The 25,493-nt window shown below is 40.5% G+C and overlaps 1 protein-coding gene across 3 annotated transcripts in view; it reads left to right on the plus strand.

Annotated features, from left to right (window-relative positions):
* The window catches only part of LOC144683920 (copper-transporting ATPase 1-like), a 75,899-nt gene that overhangs the window by 9,092 nt on the left and 41,314 nt on the right, over positions 1 to 25,493 (plus strand). For 2 of the 3 annotated variants that reach the window (XM_078547494.1, XM_078547493.1), the window contains 4 exons: positions 12,584 to 13,064; positions 14,789 to 15,520; positions 16,713 to 16,961; positions 22,731 to 22,894. In XM_078547494.1, the coding sequence (XP_078403620.1) occupies positions 12,584 to 13,064; positions 14,789 to 15,520; positions 16,713 to 16,961; positions 22,731 to 22,894 (1,626 nt within the window). The remainder of the gene's footprint in view (positions 1 to 12,583; positions 13,065 to 14,788; positions 15,521 to 16,712; positions 16,962 to 22,730; positions 22,895 to 25,493) is intronic. The other variant, XM_078547495.1, reaches the window with a different exon arrangement.

The raw sequence follows: 25,493 nt of genomic DNA on the forward strand, positions 1-25,493 counted from the left end.
CTTGGTTGCAGGCCATTAGGCCCTAGCGACTTGTCTGCCTTTAATCCCATCAGTTTGTCAAATACTTTGTCCCTTGTGATAGAGATTGTTACAAGATCTTTCCTCCCATTAGGCCCTTGCTTATCTGATATCTTTGGGATGTTTATAGTGCCCTCCACCGTGAAGACTGATGCAAAAATATTGGTTTAAAGTATCTGCCATTTCCCTGTTCTCCGTTATCAATTCTCCAGTTGCATCCTCCAAAGGTCCCACGCTCACTTTAGTTACTTTCTTTTTATATACCCGTAGAAACTCTTGCTGTTTGTTTTTATATTTCTTGCCAAATTTACTTTCATAATCAATTTTCTTCCTCTTTATTAGCTTTTTAGTCATCTGCTGCTGGTTCCTAAAAAATTCCCAATCCTCTGGCCTACCTCTAGTTTTTGCCACTTTGTATGCCTTAGTTTTTGATTGGATACTCTCCTTGACCACCTTTGTTAACCATGGGTGGCTTGTCCTTCTCATCGAGTCCTTCTTTTTGACTGGGATAAACTTTTGCTGAATGTTATGAAATATCTGCTTAAATGTCTGCCACTGCTCATCCACTGACCTTCCCCTTAGTCTATTATTCCAGCCCGCATTAAGCAACTCTTTCTTCATACCTCTGTAATTGCCATTATTTAAGTTGAGTTTGGTGCTCTCGAATCTATGGCAGACCTGGCTACAGGCAAATGGCTGGGAAGGGAAGGTGGTGAATCGGCAGATTAGCTGTAGAGTGCCTACTCATTCCCAGCAGGAGAATTTTGCTCTGAAGCAAATGTATGCTTTATTACCTTTATCTTAATATATTTGAATAACCCCCATAATGGAAGTGGAGATAAAATGTCCTTCTATAGTTTTGAAAAGAAAAATGTGGTTGTTCATTTGCGGTAGGTCAATGTACTGGATCTTTTGAGAGAGAGCCAAGATGTTGCAAAGTTTGCATTTTTACATTTTGCCTGCAGACCGACTTCAACAATCACATAACACCTTTCAGTTCTGTGGGGAGATTTAATATTAATGCAGAATCTTATTTTTGACAGGGAACATAGGACACACTGATCAGTCGCAGATGATGAGATGTTTAACAATAGATCCGATCCCTCTAATAGATCAGTGTTGATGGAAGTTGTTATTTTTGAAGTTCTGTATATCTTGCCATACTTTAAGAATGTAGTTATTAGTTCAAGTGGTGGTCATTCCATAAATATGTAAACAGTACAAGTAGCTGCTGGTTTAGTAAATAAACACTGTAAGAGGTGGATAACCAAATTAAGTGGATTATTAATGGTATAGAGTAACAGAAGTCTGTTTCCTATTCAAAAAGCAGAGGCCTGTCTCTTATAATTGTGTTTCCTAATGTTGCAATGGTTTACTTATATTGATGTAGCATAAAGATGGTGTTTTTCAAATCATTATCTAGACTGAATTGCTGTAGGCCCAGATTCCAGTCTCTGCCAAGGGTGCTGTGTAGTAAAAAGTTAGAGGTGTGTAAGTTTCTTGATGGCCTTTTTTTTCCACCTTCTCCAGAGAAGTTCCTTCATGTGGCATTTTTAGTTCCCCCTTTGTCCACTTACACAATAACCTTCCTGAGATTGGGAACATGCTGGTTGCAGGACAGTGCCCATGTCTAACCTGTTCTTGTTGCAACATATGGGTGCACATTTGACCAATATCACAAAATAGCATTCAAGGTCGTGAATGCATAAATTCTTGGCTAAGTCCTGCATTGTTTATTTAGAAATCCTGTTCATTTTTGTGCTGCTTCCTCTTGTTTACCCTATTGGTATATCTCTAGCTCAGCTGTGCATCCACTGAAAGTTTAGTGACTTTAACCGCCTGGATGAGGTAACACAGTCATGAAAATAGACAGAGTAGATCGAGGTAAGCTATTTCCGTTGTTGGAGTTGAGGACTAGGGGGGCATAGTCAAAAAATAAGAGCCAGACCTTTCAGGAGTTAAATTAGGAAACACTTCTACATGCAGAGGATGGGTAGAAGTTTGGAACTTTCTTCTGTAAATAGTAATTGATACTTAAAAGAATTGTTAACTTTAAAACTGAGATTGATGAACTTTTGTGAGCCAAAAGCATAAAGGAATATGGAAAAATTTGGATATATGGAGTTAGGCTGCAGATCAGCCATGATCTCATTGAATGGCAGGGCAAGCTTGAGGGGCTAACTGGCCTACACCTGTTCCTGTGTACTGCTATTTCTATAAACCAAGAGAGTTCCTGGTTTATTCTCCAGCTTTGGTGCACTTGGTTTTGTGAGTGGGAAATTCGGGCAGAATTTGTGCTTTTTGTGCTCCCTGCTGGAAAATGAGTTTGTAGATGTTAGTTGAGAATAGGATTGGGCTTGCGTGATACACTTCCTGAATAAATGAGTTGTCACTGGTTAGGTTTGCATGTGAAGAATGGCCACGTGATTACAGTACAGGAGAATTTTTTTCATTGCAAAAATGTCCTTCTCTGCTGAATAATGAGGTGGAAGAATAACCTGATACTTGCTGAACTGTATCCCATGAGAGAAAGGGGGGGAGAAAAGGAAATGAAATAAGGTCTTGCCTTATCCAAGCTTTTTATCTCCACATTTAGGTTCTATTGCAAATGCTTTAACTTAAAGCTGATCACTTTTCTGACTATTAAGATTTATTTTCCATGAAAAGTAAAATAAGGTTTACTTCTCTCTCCACTGACTATGCCATACACCTTGCACTCGCGTGATCTCTGACTGCTAAGAAACTGATTTTGATTCTCTCTCTCGGCTTGACCCAAGAGAGGTTGACTCTGCAGCTTTTGGCTGCTAGAACAGCAGGTTTTATGACTGTATGGGTGAAGGAACCTATTTCCCTCCTCCTATCTTAGTTTATCTTTGCTTTTTTTCCTCTCAATTATTTTCCTTAGCTCTGACAAGCATTGTGCCTGACTTTGTGATCCAGTTTGTGATTGGGCAATTTTGCCATCTGAGATACACCTGAATCTAGATCATCTTTTGAAGTGTTCCATCAAGAATCAGAAGTACTTTCTTTGTACCTTTCCAATATATAAACATTCCACTTTATACCTATAACCCGAAAAGGTTGCTGTTTCATTTAAAATAGAGATAACTCCAAATTATTTTGATTCATTTTATCAAAGGAAAACCAGAAATCAAATGCTACATCTTTATTTGCAGCATTCCCTGATTGAAACATCATTAATTATCTCAGCCAGAGTTCATGTATTAAGGATCAGTTCATTTATATAAAGGTTATCCTGACTTCCATGCTTTTTTCAATATTTATGTGCATTTGTGATGTGGCACTGAGGCTTACAATTCAGAAAAGGCCCCAAGTTACTGGGCTGTTCTATTAGCTGACTTCAGTTAAGTTGGTGTGGAAGTACTAAACTGTCTCCAGTATCTTCAGACTAGGGAGAGAAAGAAAAATAACTTCTAATTGTCCTCCAAATACCTCTGCTATAAATGTCCACGTGAATGCTAGGTGAGGGAAAGATTCAGCATGGCAGTTACGGGTACAATTCTCCTTGCCTCCCTCCCGCACCACTTCAGAAATGACTCCCCCCACCCCCCCAACTCCTCCTCCACCTTTCCAAATTAGCTGCTCATATAATAATCACTTTTCTTTATTCCTTTTCCTTCACTGTCCATCTCCATCAGATATTCCCAGCTCAGATTCAGTATGATGTGAGCTAGATTTTATTCAAAAATTTCAATTCTGCCACTGACGAGCACCCCAACAGCAAAACTATACCTCTTGTACCCTCCATAAATTTGTATCCTCATCTCAATTACTTAAAAGTCCATTTGAGTTTGTTGTGGATCTGTATTCGGAAGGATGTTTCTGGAGCACTGCAATAACTTTCTCCTGGCAATGATTGTATCTTTATATTGAGCTCTCTGAACGGTGCTGGTATTAAATTAATGTTTCAAATCTTGCACATGTTGCATTATGCTACCCTTGTACAATTTGGCCTTGGGATAGTATTGGTCTTTTAACCACATGCTGATCAATCTTAAATCATTACCAAATTTAATTTTTTTCCTCATGAGTCAGTGATTTATATTGAGAGCACCAAATGTAGAATTCAGCTTTGGGTCCGCTAATTAGATTTGTAGTCTCTGTAACTAGACAAATCAAATAAACGCCTGCCTTGTTAAGCTTGAGGAAAAGCTAGGGGATAATGTTGTGACTATTTTGCCCTGGTTAATTATTTTATTCCCATAAATTATAATTAAAGTATGGCTTGTAATCAATTTGTGATTCAATTATCCATAGTTATTACCATGGAGATGTTGAAGCCAGAGCCGTATTACCTGGTAATGTCTATTTAGAATTACTACTTTATAAATTAGGGCTGTACAGCACAAAATAGGCATGGGAAGGGATGGTGTCGTTCCTCTATTGCAGTTTATGAATACTGACTCTAAAGTAAAAACCCTCTGAATAAAGTTTTCTTGTTAGGCTGAAATTTGAAATGTGTGAAACTGTGTTTCCATTATTATCATTTCCTAATGGTTCTGATATTTTTCAAGCCAGTTCCGGTGCTCCATGCCAAATATGAGTTTGTAAATGGACTGCAGTGGTTAAAGAAGGCAGCTTTTCACTATCATCTTAAGGGCAAATAGGGATGGGCAATAAATGCTGGCCTAGCTAGAGATGTTCATATCCCATGAATGAATAATAAAAAAAAACTCTTCTATGCTACATGAAGTTGCATGGAGCATGCAGGATGCTTTTTCCTCTTTTGGTGGTTCCTCTTTCTTTTCCCCTACCCCTACACTTCTGAAGATAATGACTTATGATGGTGTGCATTTCCCCAGGCACAGTCACCCCTTCATTACCTCATCCAAGCGGATACTCTCCATGTGAGAACTTTAATCAAACCATTTGACCACAGGGGGCATCATAACTGGGTTCAGTCATGCCTTTGTCCCATGCTCATGTATGCGCTTCCATCCTATATCGCAGGGGTGGTGATCAGGGTTCGTTATTTGCCTTTGCCTTTTAGCTTTTTACCTCAGCCCAGAGTCTAAATGTTCCTTGACTGAGAACAGCGAACTCAGGACAAAACAAGAATTGAACTTCCTTCTTGGCCTGTATGGCACTATCACACTTATCTGTGCATTTACCTAATTTTTTTAATATAATTTTTACTTTGAGTTTTGAGTACTTCATTTGTAGTTGTGTGCCAGATTAGAGTGTGTGGATTTTATGATCAGCCTGCCTTATGGCCACAAGTAGTTAAAGGCACCAACATGAAAAGTGCCAACTCAGATTTTTGTGCCTAAGTTTAAAAAAAAATGCATTCAGTTGCATACTTTCATTTTGTTGCCTAACTGCTTATGTTTTCATTTTTTTTAATTGAAGGTTTGCATTTTATTTTGAAATCCTTGGGTTTGGACCGTTTCCTGATGAATTACAACAGACTTGCATGCGGTATAAAGTGGTAAAATCTTAGTTCCCACTTTTGATCATTGACAGTGATTTGCCCCGTTTTTCATTTTACAGCTGAACACCAAGACTGAAGCAAAACTATTCGACTCCAGTCTGAAACTTTGTATCTCGAGCACTGATTCCATCTCTTTTTCCCAGCTTTGTTCCGATTGAACCTAACAACTTTCTCCTTGGTGTCCTGCTGAATCCTGAACTGACTTTGAAATCCCGTATCTAGCCCTTTTGGGACATTGCCAATTACATCCCAACTTCTCCTCCATTGCTGCCAAAAGTTGCATCCATCTTGAGGCTAATTTTCTCAAAATACTGTTCCTGCTGGCCTTCTTAGCTCCATTCTCCAACAACTCCAAATTGTCCAGAATTCTGTCTTAATCTTACCAGTAACAAAGTGAATTGCAACAATTGCACTCATCTGTTGCAGAGCCTTCAGCAATCACATCCTCGTGTTTAGGAACTGTAATTCAACTTGTTTTCCTCTGTTCAAAAATCTCCTCAAAGTTTACTCCTTTAATTATACATTTTGTTACCTCTCATAACTTGTCCCCAATTTGGTGTCCTGCAGTGCTCCTAAATTGCGCTTTGGGATGTTTGTAATGTGAACAATGTTAAATAAATGTTTTCTGCCAGAAAGTGCTTGTTAGTATGGACATCTGCTGACAACACCATTGAGTGAGAATATTTGGGATAGCAATGGATAAAGTTGATTTCCCAGTTTTTAGTTGTAATTTAATAGTTATGGCTGTGGCAGAAAAGTTTGCAAATTGGTTGTTTTTTAAACCTGCAATTTACAGAAATTTTGATCCACAGGCATTGTTTATTAGAATTGTTGTTGCACTTGTTATCACCAATTATCTGCAGTACTTTGTTTTGTTATGGTACAAGGTTACCCTATTGTATTTTTCAAACAAACTCATTTTAGAGTCCAGAGTTCCTGTTTTACAATTCTTACTCTAACATTATGAATTTCCAAAAATCCCAATTGTATCGAGTCTCCTCAATGTTACATTAGGATACTTTTTGTGTACTGTAAATATATTTGTCAGCTGTATGAGGATGTTTCACAGAGGGATTTATGTAGATGTTCTCCAGTGAGAGAATTGGGGTTTGGTTTTGCAAGTATCTTTCAATAGATCTCAGTTTGGAATACGTTTTGTGCGTTCTGAGGCAGTGAGGGACCTCAATGTGGAACTGATCTATACAAGGCCAGGGATTTCAGATATGATTCCTTAATTCCTTCCATTTTCAGATGAGATGCAAAACCGAGGCACCATCTACCCCTCAGGTGGGCGTAAAAAAGATCCCATGGTACTATTTTGATGAAGAGCTGTATCTCCGGTATTCAGGCCAATATTTATCCCTTGATTAACATCACAAAAACAGATTGTTTAGTCATTATCACATTACTGTTTGTGGGAGCTTGCTGTGCGTAAGTTGGCTGCTGTGTTTCCTACATTACAACTGTGACTACACTTCAAAAATACTTCATTGGCTCTAAAGTACTTTATGATGTCTCATGGTTGTGAAAAATGCTATATGAATAAAAGATGCTATATAAATGAAAGTTTTTCTTAATAGCTGATATCTGGTAGCATTACAGATGCTAGAAATTGACCTTTGTACAATTGAATGAAGGAGGAAAAAAATCTGCTTCCATTTGTTATTCAATGACTTCTGCTGGAAAATATGATGGTTTGGGTGTATGGTGAGGACAGGGCAAGGCTTAGCTGTGATGCTGTCCCTAGTCAAATAGCTCACTAGCCATCTCTGTCAAAGTGGATGCACGACCCAGTTATGAGAGAGCAGCCTCCTAGCCAGTGAATTAAGGAGGAAAAGATAAACTGTTCATGTTTTTTATGGAGTTTTGCATCCCGTAGAGCCCTCCAGCCTGTTTTGACAGGCAGTTATGTTCGGGTGATGCAACTCGAAGGCTGCCTATTCCCTTAGTGCAATTGATATGACTTACCTGCTCGCAAACATACAGCATATTCTTGTTAATTCAAATTATTTGTTAATTCAAGTTGAAATCTTGTTTTAAAAATATCTTGTGTGCTGCTGTGCTTAAATTGCTCGCAAAAAAAGCACAGTGCATATTCTCAATCATGCAGTAGAATCTGAGAATTGATGGGGGCTATTCTGAACGTGCTTTGTTGTTCTTTGAAGGGCGGTCTCACCTATCATTGCCAGGCATTCAGAGTAATCAGTATTGGAGAATTTGTGCGATGATAGCAAGGAGCATTTTCATTGGTGATGTAATGAAAAGGTTAGGTCTATTTCCTGGTTTGACCTTGAGGATACAGTACTTTCTTCCAGATCGACAAGCAGCAGTTCAACATTTGCCATGCAGTTGAAGCCTGTTTGCTTTTAAATCTCTTGCATAGCTGGTGGTAAGTGGGTTAACTGAAATTATCTTGGAAGTTAGACTGTTAGTTGGATGATTGAAGTATATGCTGCTTTATGTGGAGAATCATAGTCCAGCAGCCAATTTTTTGTGGTAATTGGCAGCAAGAAATGTTGGAACAACATTGCAAACCTCTCTAACAAGATGAAAGAACTGAAGAACTGATATCCTAGAACTTGTTGAGTTTTATGTACCTCTTGACCTATACATTATTCAAAAGAGAAATGATGGCTGAGATAACGTTGCCTAACTCTTGCTCATTTGTTTGATATCTGCTTCAGAGAAGGGACCATAAAGGAAATCCAATATGTCAGTTCAACAGATCTCCAGTAATGATGTTAGGTTCTCTTTACAAATCTATGGATTTTTCTGTCTGTATATGTTGAGGACTAACAGGGGAGACATATGCTTAAAATTGACTTTTGCACTGTAGGGAGCATTAAAACCAGTTTCAGCCCTGTTCTTGCCCGAGTACTAGTGCAAGGACTTTCAGTCAGCTCTGCTTGTTAACAATCAGATATAAAAACAATACTGATTTGTTTTTTTTTTGTTGTTTTTATCCCCCCCTTCCCTGTTTTCAGGTTAGAATTTGTGGTATGTAAGATGAATAAACATTTTTACACCATCAGTTTTAATGAGAATGTGATAACCTGCTAATTTTATAAAGTAACTAGTTAACATACAAATTTGAAGTATATTTATTTTTGATGTATTTATTTTTACATTTAGCAGTAGCAGTGATTGACTAGAAGGAATTTGTATTGTCCAGACCCAGTGGGGATAGTGTACTATAATATCAAGCCCCACTGTTCCCCGAGCCGCAACAAAATGTGAAAAATTTTGATCAAACCACCAGATCGCCCTAAGCCTACCTAACTGTTTAATTTATGTTAACCGAATACGAGCACCAGGTTTGTAAACTTAATAAGTAAATAACTGTTTATTGAACCAACTGTCATTAACCAGTGGCAAAAGAAAGAAATATGAACTGCTAATTTCTAACTCTATAACTTAAACTCTACACCTTTCTTAAATCCCTATACACACACACATAGAAGACACAAGACACACAAAAACATGGATTTTAAGGATGGGATAAAACAATTCAATAGCATCAATTCTGGAGTACAAGAGTCGATGGGTTGATTTTGATTGATGTCTTCCAAATTCCTTTCGGTTCTTGTTGATGACATGAGGTGGTCTTCTAGCACTTTCAGTATTTAGTTCACTGGTTGAGCACTTGCCTTTCAATGTCTCTAACAGTGATTTTCCCCTTTTGCCTCTTGACAGGGGTTTTCCGAGAGAGAGCAGGTTATAGAGATATGAGAAGAAAAGGCCAGCTAGCTATGATTGTGGAAGTACTGGCATCTTCTGCACACTGGAGAGAGAGTTTTAGGTATTTTTTCTTTCAAGCTAGGAGCTATTCTGCTGCACTGTTTCTCACACAAAACCTGGTCAGCAGCCAACTAAAATGTTGTTGCCAGGCAGCTCCCTTGGTCCAGGACTCCTTTCCAGCACCATCCTGTCTTTCATGGCACACTCTGTTCCAGGACTACAGCGTTGTATATATATCTCATCCTGTTTCAGTGGACAAGTTTTTCAACCTGCAGCCATTGTAATTTTAACCCACAGTCCAACAGAAATAAAAAGATATGTTCCTTACAATATGGTTATCAAGTTCAACCAGAACTCTGCAATGCTTATCCCTTTTCGTATTAGGGAGGAAGAGGTGCTAGGTTATTTTCTAAATGGAACTTAAATAAAACAATGAAACTGATTTATTTAATGTTGACCTGAGGGTAGCACTTGACTTTAAACTTTTCAATGCATTAATGACTGAGATAAACAAAGAGTGAAGTTTGAAGTGTATTCACATTATCACATAATTGCCTTGAAATTCACTTGTGGTGGGGGGTATTACTTGTGATGTAAACAAATACTTCTGATTTTTTGTTTCCCTCAAACTTTTTTCCTCTTCCTCTAACTTTCTGCCCGCCTCCTCTGAAATAACTTGTTCATGCTGGAGTACAATTTCACAGGAAATAAGAGCAGGAGTAGGCTGCACCATCATTCAGTAAGATCATGGCTGATCTGACCTTGGTCTTAACTCCAGTTTCCTGCCTGTTTTCCATAACCCCTGATTCCTCTAGACTCCAAAAATCCGCCATGGCCTCAAATACACTTGACAACCGAGCATTCACAGGCTTCGGGTGGAGAATTCCAAAGATTCACAAACTTTAGAGTGAAGAAATTTCTCCTTCTCTCAGTCTCGGGCTAAGGGATCAATCGTTTAAAACTGTGTGCCCTAGTTCTAGATTCTCCAACTAGGGGAGCACAATCTCTCAGCATCTACCCTGTCAGGTCCTCTCAGAATCTTGTATGTTTCAATACAATACAACCTTTCATACTTCTAAACCCCAGAGGGTATGGGCCCATTTTGCTGAACCTCTCATCATAGAGCAACTCTCTCATTCTAGGAATCAAATCCAGTGAACCATTGCTGTACCATCTCTCAAGGCAAGTATATCCTTCCTTAGGTAAAGAGACCAAAACTGGGCACGGTATTCCAGGTGTTTTGCCCAAATTCTTGATATATAAGGCAAGATGTTACATGTTGGTTGGCTGCCTGACCTTGGAGGATATCACCATAGAGCATGAATCTTTTTCACCTCACTCCCCAACACACAATCTTGATACTGCCTGCTAAATAGTATGAGTGCATTGGCACACCTCATGACCTGAGGGGTGTTGATACAGCACCTAGAAACATAGAAAATAGAAACAGGCATAGGTCATTTGGTTCTTAGAGCCTGCTCCACCATTCAGTATGATCATGGTTGATCCTCTATCTCAACGCCATACTCCTGCTCTCTTCCCCTACCCTTTGAAGCCTTTGGAATCTAACTTGACCCTGTCCTTGATGTCCTTCAAGCACATGGACTTTTCATTAGGTTATTGCTTGATAATCAGAAGTAAAGAATATGAGCCATCTCACCCCAGAACTACTGAGCTATATTTTGGTGCCCCACTGGGATTTAGTGATTTGACAAAGCACTGGAATTATACAGGAGACTTGTTTGCCTCTCTGGTTTATACAACATGCAATGCTTTTACCCATTAAGTATCAGGACAGTACTTTTCACTTAAATTTCACTGTCACTCATTAGGTCAGAGGTGATGTTGAAAAGCAACTTACTGGCAAGGATTTTATTGTATCGTACAATCTGTTAGACAAATTACGGATGTTAGTGCAGAAGGAGGAAATTCCTATCCCTGAGATTATTTCAGATATTAACATGTTGAAATTTCCTCCAGAAAAGAGAACTGTGACATGATGCAAGCAATTGCAAGTTTGTAATGTTGCATAAGATTATCTGACCTGAGGTCTAAAAAGTATTGCAGTATTTTAGGTATGAGAAACAGGAAATCACTAGTTTCCTTTTTAAAATATCAATGTTGTATTTAACAGGAGGCATGGTAGTATTGACTGTAACAATGTACATATTCTCTTCAGTATGTGAGAAATTACTCCATATCAAGTCAAAATCCAGAGATCCAGAAAATGCTAAAAATGTGTGGCATGTCCTTCAACATTTGGGAAGAAAAGACGTGTTAATGTTTCACAAACTCTTCATCAGAATTGGATATCTTGCTTTTCAGATCTCACCAAACCTGGAATGCTGACTAACATGTAGCACATGGCCAGCATTTCCTGTTTATATTTTGGATTTTTGGTTTACAGTAGTTTTTTTTTAGCTCAAAAGCAGTGATTGATAAATTTCCCAAATTGGGAGGAATCGTCTTGAGACTGCTTGCTTCAGGGTCATTTCAAACTAGCCCATGTGTATCTTCAAGCCTCTGTTGATTTGGTTTATATAAAAAGTACTTTGTATTTATTCTTTTACAAATGCACTTGCAGAGCTTCCCCCTCCCTGATTTCAGTAGTGCACAAGTGGTTTCTGTAGGAGAAATGATATGATAGTGAGATGGGAGGGAAAAAAGGATCCCTTTAAAAAGAGTTAAACAATGGACAAGGCGATGCAGTAAATTAGGGAGTAGTTTTTCACTCCTGTTGCAGGTTTAAGTTCCAGCTGATTTTTAATACCCTCTGAGATGCATAGAGATCAATTGTGCCCCCGACGAAATCAGGAAGTCTGAGCAAGGAATGGAGATCAAGGACTTTCTGGGATATTTAGCTCAGTACCCCATCAGATGGCATGTTTACCCATTGAAAGGGAGCTGATCGTACATAAAAACTACAGTAGAACAGCTTTGTTGTGCTAAATGTTGCTAAGTACAAGCCCAGCAATCTGGCCTTTACTGTTTTATGCAAGATATTAGAAATCACTTGGGTGTGTGAAAATGTGAAAAGTGAAACCTGCAGAAGTGAGGCCTAATTGAAACTGACCTGATTTACAGACCTGATTTACATTGTATTTTTCTCTGTTTCAGATGCTTCCACACGTTTGTTTACTTAGTTAATAGCCATTGTGCCTGCTGTCAAATGAGCAGCTATTTTTGCTTGACCACTGGAACATAGCTGGGAATGCTCAATGTTTTATTTGCCTTGAAGGATAGAAAATATGTTTTATCTTTATTGTTCTAACTATATTTGGTGGTTGTAAGAGATTATTTTACTTCTTTTCCTTCTGGTTTTAGCATTTCCTTTATGAAACATTTTGATTTGTGATTTTATTTTTTTCTGCCCAGGTATCCCTTGAAAACCATAATGTTGCTATTGTGTACAATCCAGAGTTTCAGACCCCAGAGTCAATCCAGGAAGCAATCGATGACATGGGATTTGAAGCTACATTGATGGATGCAAGTCCAATGTCTATCACACCAGAGTCAGCCCTCCTCAATAATGAGAGGGGGCTTGCTCCTGAGCCTAGCCAGCAGTCTGTAAGCCAAGTGCCCAGCATAAAGGACAGTGAGAGAAAAAGGTTACTTGATGAAAATGATGCAGCCTTGGCCTTTGTCCCCACCACAAGAAGTCTCAACAAGGAAATCAGTAACTTGGCTGTGGACAGTCCTCCCGTGGACAAGAAGCTGTCGATGCCTGAAGAAACTTGGTCACACCAAGGCAGTGAAATGGTGGTGAAGATGAGGGTCGAAGGAATGACTTGTCACTCCTGTAGCAGCACGATTGAAGGCAAGATTGGGAAGCTGCAAGGTGTCCAGCGCATTAAAGGTGCATTTTTGAAAAAATATTCTTTGTTTTCTTTGCACCGTATACCTTTTCTGGAATTGACAGGCAGATGTTTGCTCTGATCCCATGGCTTTACCACTATTGTTCTTTTTATGTGGGTGAGAAAAGGAGATTAACAGAACAGGTACACAATAGCATTAAAACATAATGGATTTATTCTGCCTACAACAGGGGAACAGAGCTTATTCAAACATATAAACTCAAATGGGCTTTGTAAAGTTTTACTGGGTTATAAGTAAACATAGTCAAAGGCTGGGTATTCTGTGTCTTTACTCCTAGCAACAGTGCTAAATTCAATCAGTTGTCTCTTCAGGCAAGCACTTTATTTATATTTTTAAACTGTTAAATATATATCTTCAGGTCGGTTTGGCCACATGTGTGAATTGCCTAATTTTACTAATTGAGCAGTAGTGAAACCTGCTCCTTGCAAGAAGAAAGGATCATTGCTGTGCTTGTACTCGAGCACAGGATGATTTCTAGAATGATGATTCCTCATGAAGATGATTGGAAACCTTTTTTTCTTCCCAATTTACATGTTTAGAAATGTTATCTAGCCATATACAAATGGTGACAGAAAAGCATATCTACAATTCATAAAAATTAAAGCATGTACCATTATATTGATCTGTAAAAATGTTTGAATATCCATCACAACTGAGAATCCACAGAAAGTGGTCCAGTTATTTCCTGATATTGGGGGAAAAAAGTCAAACAATTGCCGATCTAGGTGAACATCCAACAACAGTAGAATAATTGGTCTGTGATTGACCTCAGGGCTTATTTGCAATGTGTCTCCTCCTCAGTTCTGACAAAAATGTATTATGTATTTTCTCAAGTTTTCTATTTATTCTGTAATTTATGAGCTTTACCATTTTAGTTTTGTCTGACTGTCAAGGTTTGTTGCATGGCTTTGCATCACATAACTGGGTGGGGGAGGATTACAAGATTATACTGCTTAATCATGGTTTGAAAGTATGTATTTTCTCTGAAACAAAGTAATGTATTGCAAAAGTATTAGAAAAAAAATGTAAAGTGATTATAAATAGAAAAAAAAGGAAGTGCACAGATGTGAATGACCATCAGAAAGGAAAAGATAAATTAACATTTCAATGGGATCCCCTTGTTTTGATGAAACATCACTCATGAAATATAAAGATGTTGGTTGAACTGTGGTACTTTTTCTGTGTTTTTGTTGTCCTTTCCTCTTTCATTGAGGAACTGACTGTTGCTAGGTGCGATTCCACAAGGGCTGGAAGCCCTCTGGTATTTGACCAAGAGGCATTCTTCAAATGTGTGCATAGGTGTTGAACATTGGCCAAATCGTGGTCAGCATGAATGTGGAGGACCTAACAGTCGAGCCTAATTGTATCCTGGCCTGATGTGCGCCAAGTAAACTCTTTAGCCATAGTCAGTGAAGACTTGGAACCCTTGTTGGTTTTTCACCCCTAGCCCAAGGACAGGGACTCCAGTTGGAGTTTCGGAGTCTGTTGAATTTGTTGGTCTCAGCTTGGAATTAATCCAAAGACCTTCAGGTTTGTGTGGTTTAGTGCTACATCTCATAGAGTTTTTGTCTTTTAGGCCATTCGGGAGAGCAGGAGTTTTTTGATCTTGGTTATTGAAAAATTAATGTTTTACGTTTACATAATTTAAAAACTGTTTTAATCAATTTAATTAAAATTAACTCGATGTTTCTTTTTAAATATTAGTTTCTTTGAATAGTCAGGAAGCCACGATTGTGTACCAAGCCCACCTCATCACACCAGAGGACCTCAGGACTCAAATCGAAAGTGCTGGATTTATTGCCACAATCAAAACCAAGGCCAAACCTCTGAAGCTTGATTTTAACATTGAGCGCCTAATAAATGCAACTCAGGTGACCAAACTTGACCCACAGGAGGTGACCAACAGACAAACAAACTTGATCCTCAGAATAGATGGCATGCACTGCGGTTCCTGTGTAACGAACATTGAGAGTAACGTATCGGAACTCCCAGCTGTGCACAACATCAAGGTTTCTTTGGAATCTAAGAGTGCTACCATACAATACAACCCAGCCATGATTACTCCAAATGCCTTAAAACAGGCTATTGAGGCCTTGCCGCCAGGAAATTTCAAAGTTTCACTCCCCAATGAATGTCACCCTGAAAAACCTGCTCTTAGTGCTGCTCAGCATCCTTTGCTATCTTCACCACAGCTGCCTACTTTGGATTTAAGGAAGCATTGGTTGAGCAGTGTGACAGTGATTAATATTAAAGGAATGACTTGTAATTCTTGTGTGAAATCTATCGAAGAAAACATTTCAAATAAAAGTGGAGTGATATCAATTCATGTTTCTCTAGCACAGCAGAGTGGAACTGTGGAGTATGATCCTCTATTTACCAACCCCGAGGAACTGAGGGACATGATAGATGACATGGGATTTGAGGCCATTCTTCCTGGTAACGCTTTTTAATATAACTAAGTATGCTTTTCCTTTTCTAGATTTTAAAAAAAAATTTGGAACTATGCACACCCTTTCTGATCGTCTACTGATCACCCTCCCTAATCCACTTGATCTTAAGGGTAAGGTGCATGGTTGACTCTCAGATCATTACCGCTCTTGGTACACTGCTAGGAACCACAAACCTGTTTAGTGGAGAAGTCCCATCCTTTTTTGTTTTCTGGTTGGTGTGAGCTTTGCTTAGATGCAGTACTGTTGAGGGAGAATTTAAGGTGTCAGAATATCAGAATGCTGACATTACCTGCTTAGGTTGTATGTGCGTCCCTTGACTGGAGCAAAAAGAAGAATCATAACCAAATATTAAGGAAAATTGGAGTATTCTGCTCATTAAGTATAGTGTGCTCTCAGTTATCTTTTTAAATAAGTGAAGAGAGCAAACTTTTGTTGTTAAATTCACTGCAGATTATAGGAGTGAGCCATATAGCCATAATCTTAACCAGAATGCATCACTTAATCCAAAGGCAGTAAGGTTAATTTTGGGGGGAAAGAAACAAGTAGGGGTTCTTATTCCAAAGTTTCATGCATTGGCTTTTGCTACAAGTGACTGTGTTATGTGAGAAGGGGATCAGGCTTGGTTGTGATGCCACCCTGCTTTAGTCAGCAGCCTGCAAGTGCTCACTGCTTAGGCCCATATTTTGGGTGGGATATTAAGAACCATACCCCATCATGAGTCCGTTAGGAAAGGATTTCTGTGCATAGTAGAACTGGGCATTTTTCTTCCATTCTGACCTGGGGTTAAATCCCGTCTAAACTAATGGACTGCCAAATTCCTTTGTAAGTTGTAAGGGTCCTATCTGGTATAGTTTTAGCAAAGTTTTACCTGGCTCCTAGTAATCAGAGTGGCAGCAATTCAGTGGCAATCTTACTTGAAGGCTTGGGTGGTTGGTGTGTGAAATGGAAATATTACACAGGCATAAAGAAGCTGCTCTCCTGGGGCTGAAGCCAAGACACATTATTCAAGCAATGTAGAGAGGCTCTATAAAAATGGAGGACTTATATCTCAGTGAAAACATTTAATTGCTGACATCAATTGAGGAAAGTAGAATAGTTGCTGGCTTTGAATTTGCGGACAAGTTTTATAATGCTTTTTTATCATAACTGAAAATGTTACCCAAATTATATAATTGCAGCAAGTACAGAACCTGCAGTATTACCAACAGAAGTTTTGCCCAAAGTGTCTGTAAAAGACAAAAAATTGAGGAATGGGCTACGTGAAACTGGGATGACCAACATGAAAGGAGAGATGCTATCACAGGAGCCGGGCATCACCCAACAGAACACAGAGGCTCTAGCGCCAGAAAAATGTTTTATTCAGATTACCGGCATGACCTGTGCATCCTGTGTGGCTAACATTGAGAGGAACTTGAAACAGGAGGATGGTAAGAAAATTTGTTCTGTACCTTCTATGGGATTTAATTTACTACAAACCTTTTACAAGTTATTAATTTTAGTTTATTCTCTCTCTGAAATCTCAAGTTGCAACATTCTGTTGTGTGTGAAAGTGAACAAGAGTGATTCCTCCTTTTTCAACACCTGAAGCTGTTAATTAATGGCCCTGTCTAGTTCATCTGCACTCTGCAGCTTTCCTTTAGATGATTTGGTGATCATGTCTTGCATATGTACAATGAGAGCATAGAGAATGTAACATTTCTCTGCTCATTCCTGTCCTCACCTGAAGCCCATTGTGATGAAGAATGGGAACCATCCCAGTGTTTATATTTCTGGGCAAAGATTGCTGAGGTCAACTCTCATGCTACCAGTTGCTACCTTGGCTGAGATCAACCAATCCAGTGTATGAAAGAGGAAGAAAGGTTAACATTTCAGCTTGATGGAAAACACTTTTCTGTTTGGGTGCAAACTGACCTGTGTAATTACAGCTTTTTATTTTTAGTTGAAACATCTAGCATTGTTTCTTTTTGTCATCATAACTGCAAAATAGTTCCCTGATTAGATTCTGAATTGTGCAATGAAATGACTGCAAAAATAACCTCTTGGCTTTCTCACATCAAGCCTTCAACTTCTCTCTCCCTTTATGCAATTTTTCTTGTTTCTCAATTTCATCATTATTACGGATGGGGCTGCATTTTTTTTGTCCTTCTAACTAAGTAAGCCATCCTATATGCTCCAACTTCTTTTTGTAACTTCTCTTCTCTTAGGCAGCCTCTCAGGGTCGAGGATGACTTGCTTCCACACAAAAAATGAGTTCTCAGACGACTGAAGAGTCCAATGCGCGACCTACAGTCTTTGCCACAGGTGGGGCAGACGGTGGTAGGGGAACAGGTGGGTGGGGTGTTCAGGTTGCCACATGCTCCTTTCGTTGTCGACGTTTGGCTTCAACTAGCCTTTGGCGATGGCACTCGAGGTGTTCAGCTCCTTCCTGAATGCTTTCCCTCTGTTTCAGGCGATCTTGGGCCAGGCCTTCTCAGATGTCAGTGGGGATGTTGCACTTTTTCAAGGAGGCTTTGAGGGTGTCCTTGAAGCATTCCTTCTGCCCTCCTGGGGCTCACTTGCTGTGTTGAAGCTCCGAGTAGAGTGCTTGTTTTGGGAGTCCCGTGTCAGGCATGCAGACGATGTAGCCTGCCCAGCGGAGCTGATTGAGCGTGGTCAATGGTTCAAAGCTGGGGATGTTGGCCTGACTGAGAACACTGATGTTGATGTGCATTTCCTTCCAATAGATGTGCAGGTTCTTGCGGAGGCGGTGCTGGTGGCACTTCTCCAGAGTTTTGAGGTGCCTGCACGTCTCTGAACCATATAGGAGGGTGGGTATCGCTACTGCTCTGTAAACCATGAGCTTGGTGCTGGGTTTGAGGCCCTGGTCTTCAAACACTCTCTTCCTCAGGCGGCCGAAGGTTGCGCTGGCACACAGAAGGCAGTGTTGAACTTCGTCATCGATGTCTGGCCTTGTTGGCAGTAGCCTTCCAAGATATGGAAAGTGGTCCACGTTGTCCAAGGCCTCATTGTGAATTTTGATAAGGGGGGGAGCAATGCATTGTGGAGGGGACAGGTTGGTAGAGAGGACCTTTTGTTTTACGGATGTTTAGTGTAAGATCCATGCTCTCGTACACCTTGCTGAAGGTGTTGAAGTTGGCTTGGAGCTCGGCCTAGACTGTGCGCAGGTGCAAGCATTTTCCGCATACTGTAGTTCAAAGACAGATGAGATGCCCTTGGATCTGGCCTACAGGTGACAGAGGTTGAACAGGTTCCCACTTGTTCTGTGGTTTAGCTCCACTCCAGCGGGGAGCTTGCTGGGGGTGAGATGGAACATTGCGGCAAGGAAGATTGAGAAAAGGGTCGGTGCGATGACACAGCCTTGCTTGTTCCCGGTCCAAACATGGGTTGGGTTAGCAGTAGATCCTTTGGTCAGGATCATGGCTTGCATGTCATCGTGGAGCAGGTGGAGGATAGTGACAAACTTTTGGGGCAGCCGAAACGGAGGAGGATGCTCCATAATCCTTCATGGTTGATGGTGTCAAAGGCTTTTGAGAGGTCAAAGAAGGCCATGTACAAGGGTTGGTGCTGTTCCCTGCATTTCTCTTGCAGTTGCCGTGCGGTGAAGATCAAGTCTGTTGTGCCCCTTAGTGGACAGATCTGCATTGTGACTCTGGGAAGAGTTCGTCAGCCACAGGGGGAAGGAGATTGAGGAGGATTCTTGCGATGACCTTCCCTTTGGCCAGCAGCAGGGGATTCCTCTATATTTAGCGCAGTTGGACTTGTCACCTTTTTTGAAGATGGTCACGTCTCTGAGACCTCCTGGCAATCTCTTCTCCTTCCAGATAAGGGAGATGAGGCCATGTATTCATGCCAATAGTGCTTCTCTGCCATGCTTTAGTGCTTCGGCGGGGATTCCATCTACTCCTGATGCCTTGTTGCTCTTTAGCTGTCGAATGGCCTTTACGACCTTGTGCCAGGTTGGGGGTTGTGCTGAGATGGTGGCGGGTAGCATGCTGCGGGATGGAGTCGAGGGCACTCGTGTTGAAGACAGAGTTTCTGTTAAGAAGATCTTTGAAGTTCTCCTTCCAGCAGGCGCTGACTGCCTCTTTGTCCTTGATGAGCACCTCTCCGTTCTTGGCCGGTATTGGAGTGGGGCCTTGGGTGCTTAGGCTGTAAGTGGTCTTGACTGCGCTGAAGAAACCTCGCATGTCATTGTTGTTGGCTAACTGTTGGATCTCCTGCACTTCTCTACCCACCATCTGTTCTTTAGGTCGTGGGATTTTTGCTGGACCTCAGCCTTCAGCTGCCTGTAGAGCTGTTTATTTGCTCTCAGGTTGAATTGCTGTTTCGGGTTCAGAAATGCCTTGTGCTTGTGGCTTATCATCTCCTGGTCGCTCTCATAGAACCAGCTTTGGTGTTTCCTGGTCAAGTGACCAAGCGTCTCTTTTCAGGTGCTGATGATGGAGGCCTTGAGGGCATACCAGGCACTGTGGACGCTGTCTCTGGGTCATGGGGAGTCGCCAGGCTGGCAGTGATGTGCTGGCTAAATAGGGTTGTCTTATCAGGGTCCTTGAGTGCCTCAGTGTTGATTTTCCTGCGGCATTACTTCTGTTGCCGTCGCTGCTTTGGGGCTACATTGATGTTGACGACAGAGTGAATTAGGCAGTAAGCCGCCCAGCAGTCATCGGCTTCTGTCATGGTGCAGGAATAATGCACGTCCTTGCTGTCCCTCACTTGGACAATGAAGTAATCAAGCAGGTGCCAGTGCTTGGAGCGAGGGTGGTACCATGAGGCCTTGTATTTGTCTCTTTGACAGAACAGGGTGTTGGTTATGACAAGGCTGTGTTCTAGGCATTTTGTTAGCGGCAAGGTACTGTTGGTGTTGGATTTCCCTCTCTGCCGATTACATCTCCGCAGAGTTCTGTGTCCTTCCCAACTCTGGCATCGAAGTTGCCAAGGAGGATCAGCTTATCACCCGTTGGGACTTGCGCCAGGGATTGTTTGAGGCTGGAGTAAGATTCCCCTTTGGACTCGTCTGTAGCATCCAGTGCAGCACCCGCTTTGCTGAAGTTGAGACCCGTCACACAGTTTTCAGCTCTCACTCATTCCTTATCGGAACCTTAAAACTGCAGCGCCTAATCTTGTATTTTCTGTGCCTCCTGCAACCAACAGGCTTCAAAAATTCCAATCTTGAAAGTCCTGCAATAAAAATAGCCCTGAAGGGCTCAGTGTGTTCCCAGTCTGACCAGAGTCAATCAAACTTGACAGCTTAATTAAATTTAGTTCTGCTTTAATACATATTAAGTGTGAGGAGAAAAATGTTTGTGAATCAATAAGGGATTGTAATGTAATTTTGGCTTTCAGATGACAACCATAAGTCACTCCAATCATCCTTGGCTTTCTTCTGAACCACTTAATTAAATTATAGCCTTCTTAGACATTTAAACCTTCCTTTTAATTTCTATTAGTATTGAACGCATGTAAGATGATTTTGTAGATTTTGATTTTAAACTGATTTGAAACTCTGAATTAAATTTATAAAGCAAAATTCAGATACTTGTTTTCCAAATGATATCCGTTACAGGCCTCCACAGAAAGCATTATTAATGTTTCTGGTGTTAAAGGAGCTCTACGCTTCAATTTTTGCATTTATGCATCTATTTCATAAAGGTTTTGTGTGTGTGTATCACCCAAGGTGCTGCATCATGGCATGTCCCAGCTGGGAGACTCTTTTTTTCCTTTGCGTACTTGCGGCCCAATTGTCTTCCCTTCCTCTCTATCCACCCACCTCCCCCCATCACCCACGTTCTGACCCCCATGATCCCTCATCTCTATTAAGATAATCTTAATTTGACATTGAAGCATGGTCTCATGTAAGCCTGTTCGTACTGTACCAACCGTCCACACTGCGCAAATCCTATGACACTGTCTCAATGTAAGCCTCATTTCCAGCTTGCACTGTTCCACACCATAGACCAATGATTTTCTAGCCACTTTTTTTAGCCTCTCTCTCTGGCCCCCGCACCCCCTTCTCTCTAGCCCGCCCCCCCCGACACCAATGTTTTGTTCAGCACGGCCCTATCTTAATCTGCTGCCACATTGTAACCTTGGCTCTGGCCACAGCCTGTAGTCCAACCCATTATCCATTAGTCCACTTAAGGTATTTTTTTTTGATAAAATAATACATATTTATGCAATTGCATAAATAATAACTGTCCTCTGTGTATGTTTTGTATTGAAAATTTCATATTTTTCTCAAGCTCTTCTAGTTTAATTATGATGATTGAGGCACAATGTTTTATTTCTCTTAGCTTGAAGGGAGAGCGACACCACATTTATGTATCTACAGCACTTTATGTGCAACGATTTATCTATTTATATATTTGAATGTGGCATTTGCTTTACGCATGGTGCTGATAAGCCAAGATCACATTTTCATTTCCTGTGCTGGGCATTAAATATATTCGAGTATTGCTGAAAAAAAGAGACATGCTGTTGAAGCTTTTTGTCTTGCACTCATCAGGTCAGATTCACAAGAATGCCAATTGTAATGGGAGCAACAATTTATACTGCATGACAAGAGAGTGCTGACTGGTTAGCAAATGGGCTCTGATTGATAGAAATGTTGCCATGGAGAATGCACAAGGGAATAATTAACTGCCAAGCTTTTGTTTAAATTCAAACCAGGCAGGTTGACTCTGCTGGATCAAGGCATTACCATGGGGAATGCCTGTCCCCAAGCTTTTGTTTAGTTGACAAAGGCGCAATGAGTGGACGTGCTTCTTCTGTCTGCAAAGGACAGGACTCTGTGTGTGAATGTATGTAGCTTCTAGCATGCAGTGTGGCTCACTTATTATACCCTAATTCTTGCCATCACTAACATAGCGTTAGATATCTGTTTTTAGAACTTTGAATTAAAATTCGCCTTGGCATTTTCACTTTCTCCTACTGAGTTCTTTTCTAAATGCACAAAATGCATTTTCAGCCAAAATTCATCAGTCAGGGTTCAGGCAGTAAATAACCTAACTAAGGTGCTACTATTTAACCTCTTGCATCTTACTACTTTTAACTCGTTCAGCAACTACAAAATGTTAGCAGTATGTGGGTATTGATGGTACCTGTACCACAAATCCTGAAATTGTTTTCAGTGTTAAAAGCAGGAGTCACAATGCAGCATTTTAGCTGACTGTGAATTTTACACTTTTGGTTCTGCCAAGGAATATATTCTGTATTGGTCGCCCTAATGGCTGGAAAGGCAGAAGTGAGGTATAACCCAAGGATCGTAAAGCCCCCAGACATTGCTGAGTTGATAAAGGAACTGGGCTTTGGAGCTTCTGTGCTGGAGGACTATGATGGATCAGATGGTCAATTGGAACTTGTTGTGAGTATTCAGTTCAAATATTGCTAAATTGTTCGGAGTATCAAGTGCAGGAATCCCAACCACCCAAAAATTTCATCGTGAGATACATAGCTACTGCCAACCCTGACTTGCCAGATGTTTAGAAATACTTTTCATGGCCAGGTGAGTCCTTGGTAATGTTATGACATGACAGATGATGTGTGCCTGGCAGATGATGTGTGCCTGTCAGATCAAATTCATGAGGGAAACTTGATCACGCAGTCACAACTGTTTTGCAATTTGTATTTTATTTCAAGATGCATGCCCTGAATTCAGAAGTAATAAGACTACCACAACTTCAGAGGTTTTTAGAAAGCTAAATTAAACATTTATTAACAAAAGAAAAGATTTCAAGCACGTACATAGGCCTACAAATTACTACTATAATAACTCCTAAAACCCCTCATTAATCTGGCTCCCAGTTATATCTCTGTTAAGGCAACAGTAAAAACAAATAGAGTTAAACAGATCCAGGCAAAGCAGCACACTCTGTCTGTCCTATTCTCCTATCCTACCCTGGATAAGAGAATTCAAAGTGAGTTTTCTTGGCTTCGGTTCCTGTAGACAGCAACTTGGTGCACAAAGGCTGGAGGCTTTTCACACTTGTGTTAGATCTTAGAATTCCTTCCCCTCTTACACATAGCCTTCTCTCCTTTATACATGTTTATACGTGTTTTCCCTTTTTAATGCAAATTCAATTGTTCTGATATGTCTTTGGAACTTACCTCATAGTGTGCATATTATTAGTAATCTTTGGGGAAAAATAAACACTTTTGCTTAGCTTCCTCTAGCTAGACGTAACATCCTACCATCTCTTTGAAATTCAAATTACCCTAATTTATCTATCAATGCAGATTTTCCTCACACCTCACATTCTAAAACTTCAGCCATGTTTACATATTTAGCACTTCAAACCTAGCTTCTTGTTGATGACTCAAAGCCTCCAGACCAGCTGTCTTCAATTCAGTTAAATCCCCCTCACACACATGTACACAGAGAAACTATCCAAACCCCACTGTAAACCCGCTTGTACAATAAATCACTAATATTATGAGAATTATTACATTTTCATGATGGTAAAGCCTTGAGGCTGAGAGAACTGTTACATTATGCCACTTTTGAGCAATTGAACTTGCAAGCAATCAATGGGCCGAATGTTGACTACGTTCTGGAGAAATTTAAGAGTTCAGCTGTTGCACTTTTCTGCTGATTGGTGATATTCAGTCTGCCAGCATAGTTAGGGGGCTACTACCCCGCCATCCCCATCTTCCCTGAAGGAACAAGCTAACTCTTATCGTGTCTGATTGCAGTCAGCCACTGGCACTCAGCTGCAGATGAGTTCTCATCCAGAATGAAGAAAGCTCACTTTAACTTTCACAACTTAATGGTTTTGAAGAAATATTTCATAGAATCATAGGACGATTATAGCACAGAAGGAGGCCAGTCGGCCCATCAGGTCCATGCCAGTTCTCTGCAAGAGCAACTCAGCTGGTTCCACTCTCCTGACCTTTCTGGTAGCCTTCAACCTTTTTCCTTTCAGATAATTAACCAATTCCCTTTTGAATCCCATAATTGAATCTGCCGCCATCAAACTTTCATGCAGTGCATTCCCAGAATCTAACCACACGCTGCATAAAAAAGCTTTTTTCCTCATGTCACCTTTGATTCTATGTCGATTCACCTCAAATTGCTGTCTTCTTGTTCTCTATTCTTCCGCCAATGGGAATAATTTCTCCCCATCTGCTTTGTCCAAACCACTCATGATTTTGAAAACCTCCATCAAATCTTCTCTCAACTTCCTCTTCTCTAAGGAAATTAGCACCAGCTTCTCCAAACTGGCCTCGTAATTGAAGTCCCCTATCAGTGGAACCATTCTCATAATTCTTATCTGAACTGCCTCTAAAGCCTACACATCCTTCCAAATGTGGTACCCACAATACTCCAGTTGACGCTGAACCAGTGTTTTACACAGGTTCATTTTAATTTCCTTGCTTTTGTACCCTGTGCCCCTTTTATATAAAGTACAGGAGCCTATATTCCTTATTAACCACTTTCTCAAATTGCACTGCTGCCTTAAATGATTTGTTCGCATATACCCCCAGGCCCCTCTGCTCCTGAATTCTCTTGTTAATTGTATCCTCTATGTTATTTTGCCTTTCCTTATCCTTCCTACCAAAATGAATCACTTCAAGCTTCTTTGCATTAAATTTCATCTGCCAACGTCCACCCAGTCCATCAGTCTATGTGCTCTATCATCCTCACAGTTCACAATACTTCCAAGTTTTGTGTCCTCTGCAAATTTGAATGAGCACCTTGTACACCAAGTCTAGATCAAGAAAAGCAGTGTCCTACTACCGACCTCTGGGGAACCCCGCTGTATACCTTCCTTCAGTATGAAAAACAACTGTTCACCGCTACTGTTTCCTGTCACTGAACCAACTTTGTATCCATGCTGACAATGTTCATTTCATTCTTTGGGGTTTTAACTTTGCTGGCAAGTCTGTTATGTGGCAATTTATGAAACGCCTTTTGGAAGTTTGTATACATAACATCAACAGCATCACTCTTGTCAACTCTCTTT

Source organism: Cetorhinus maximus, chromosome 8 (genome assembly GCF_964194155.1).
Source record: "Cetorhinus maximus chromosome 8, sCetMax3.hap1.1, whole genome shotgun sequence".
Taxonomy (NCBI): Eukaryota; Metazoa; Chordata; class Chondrichthyes; order Lamniformes; family Cetorhinidae; genus Cetorhinus; species Cetorhinus maximus.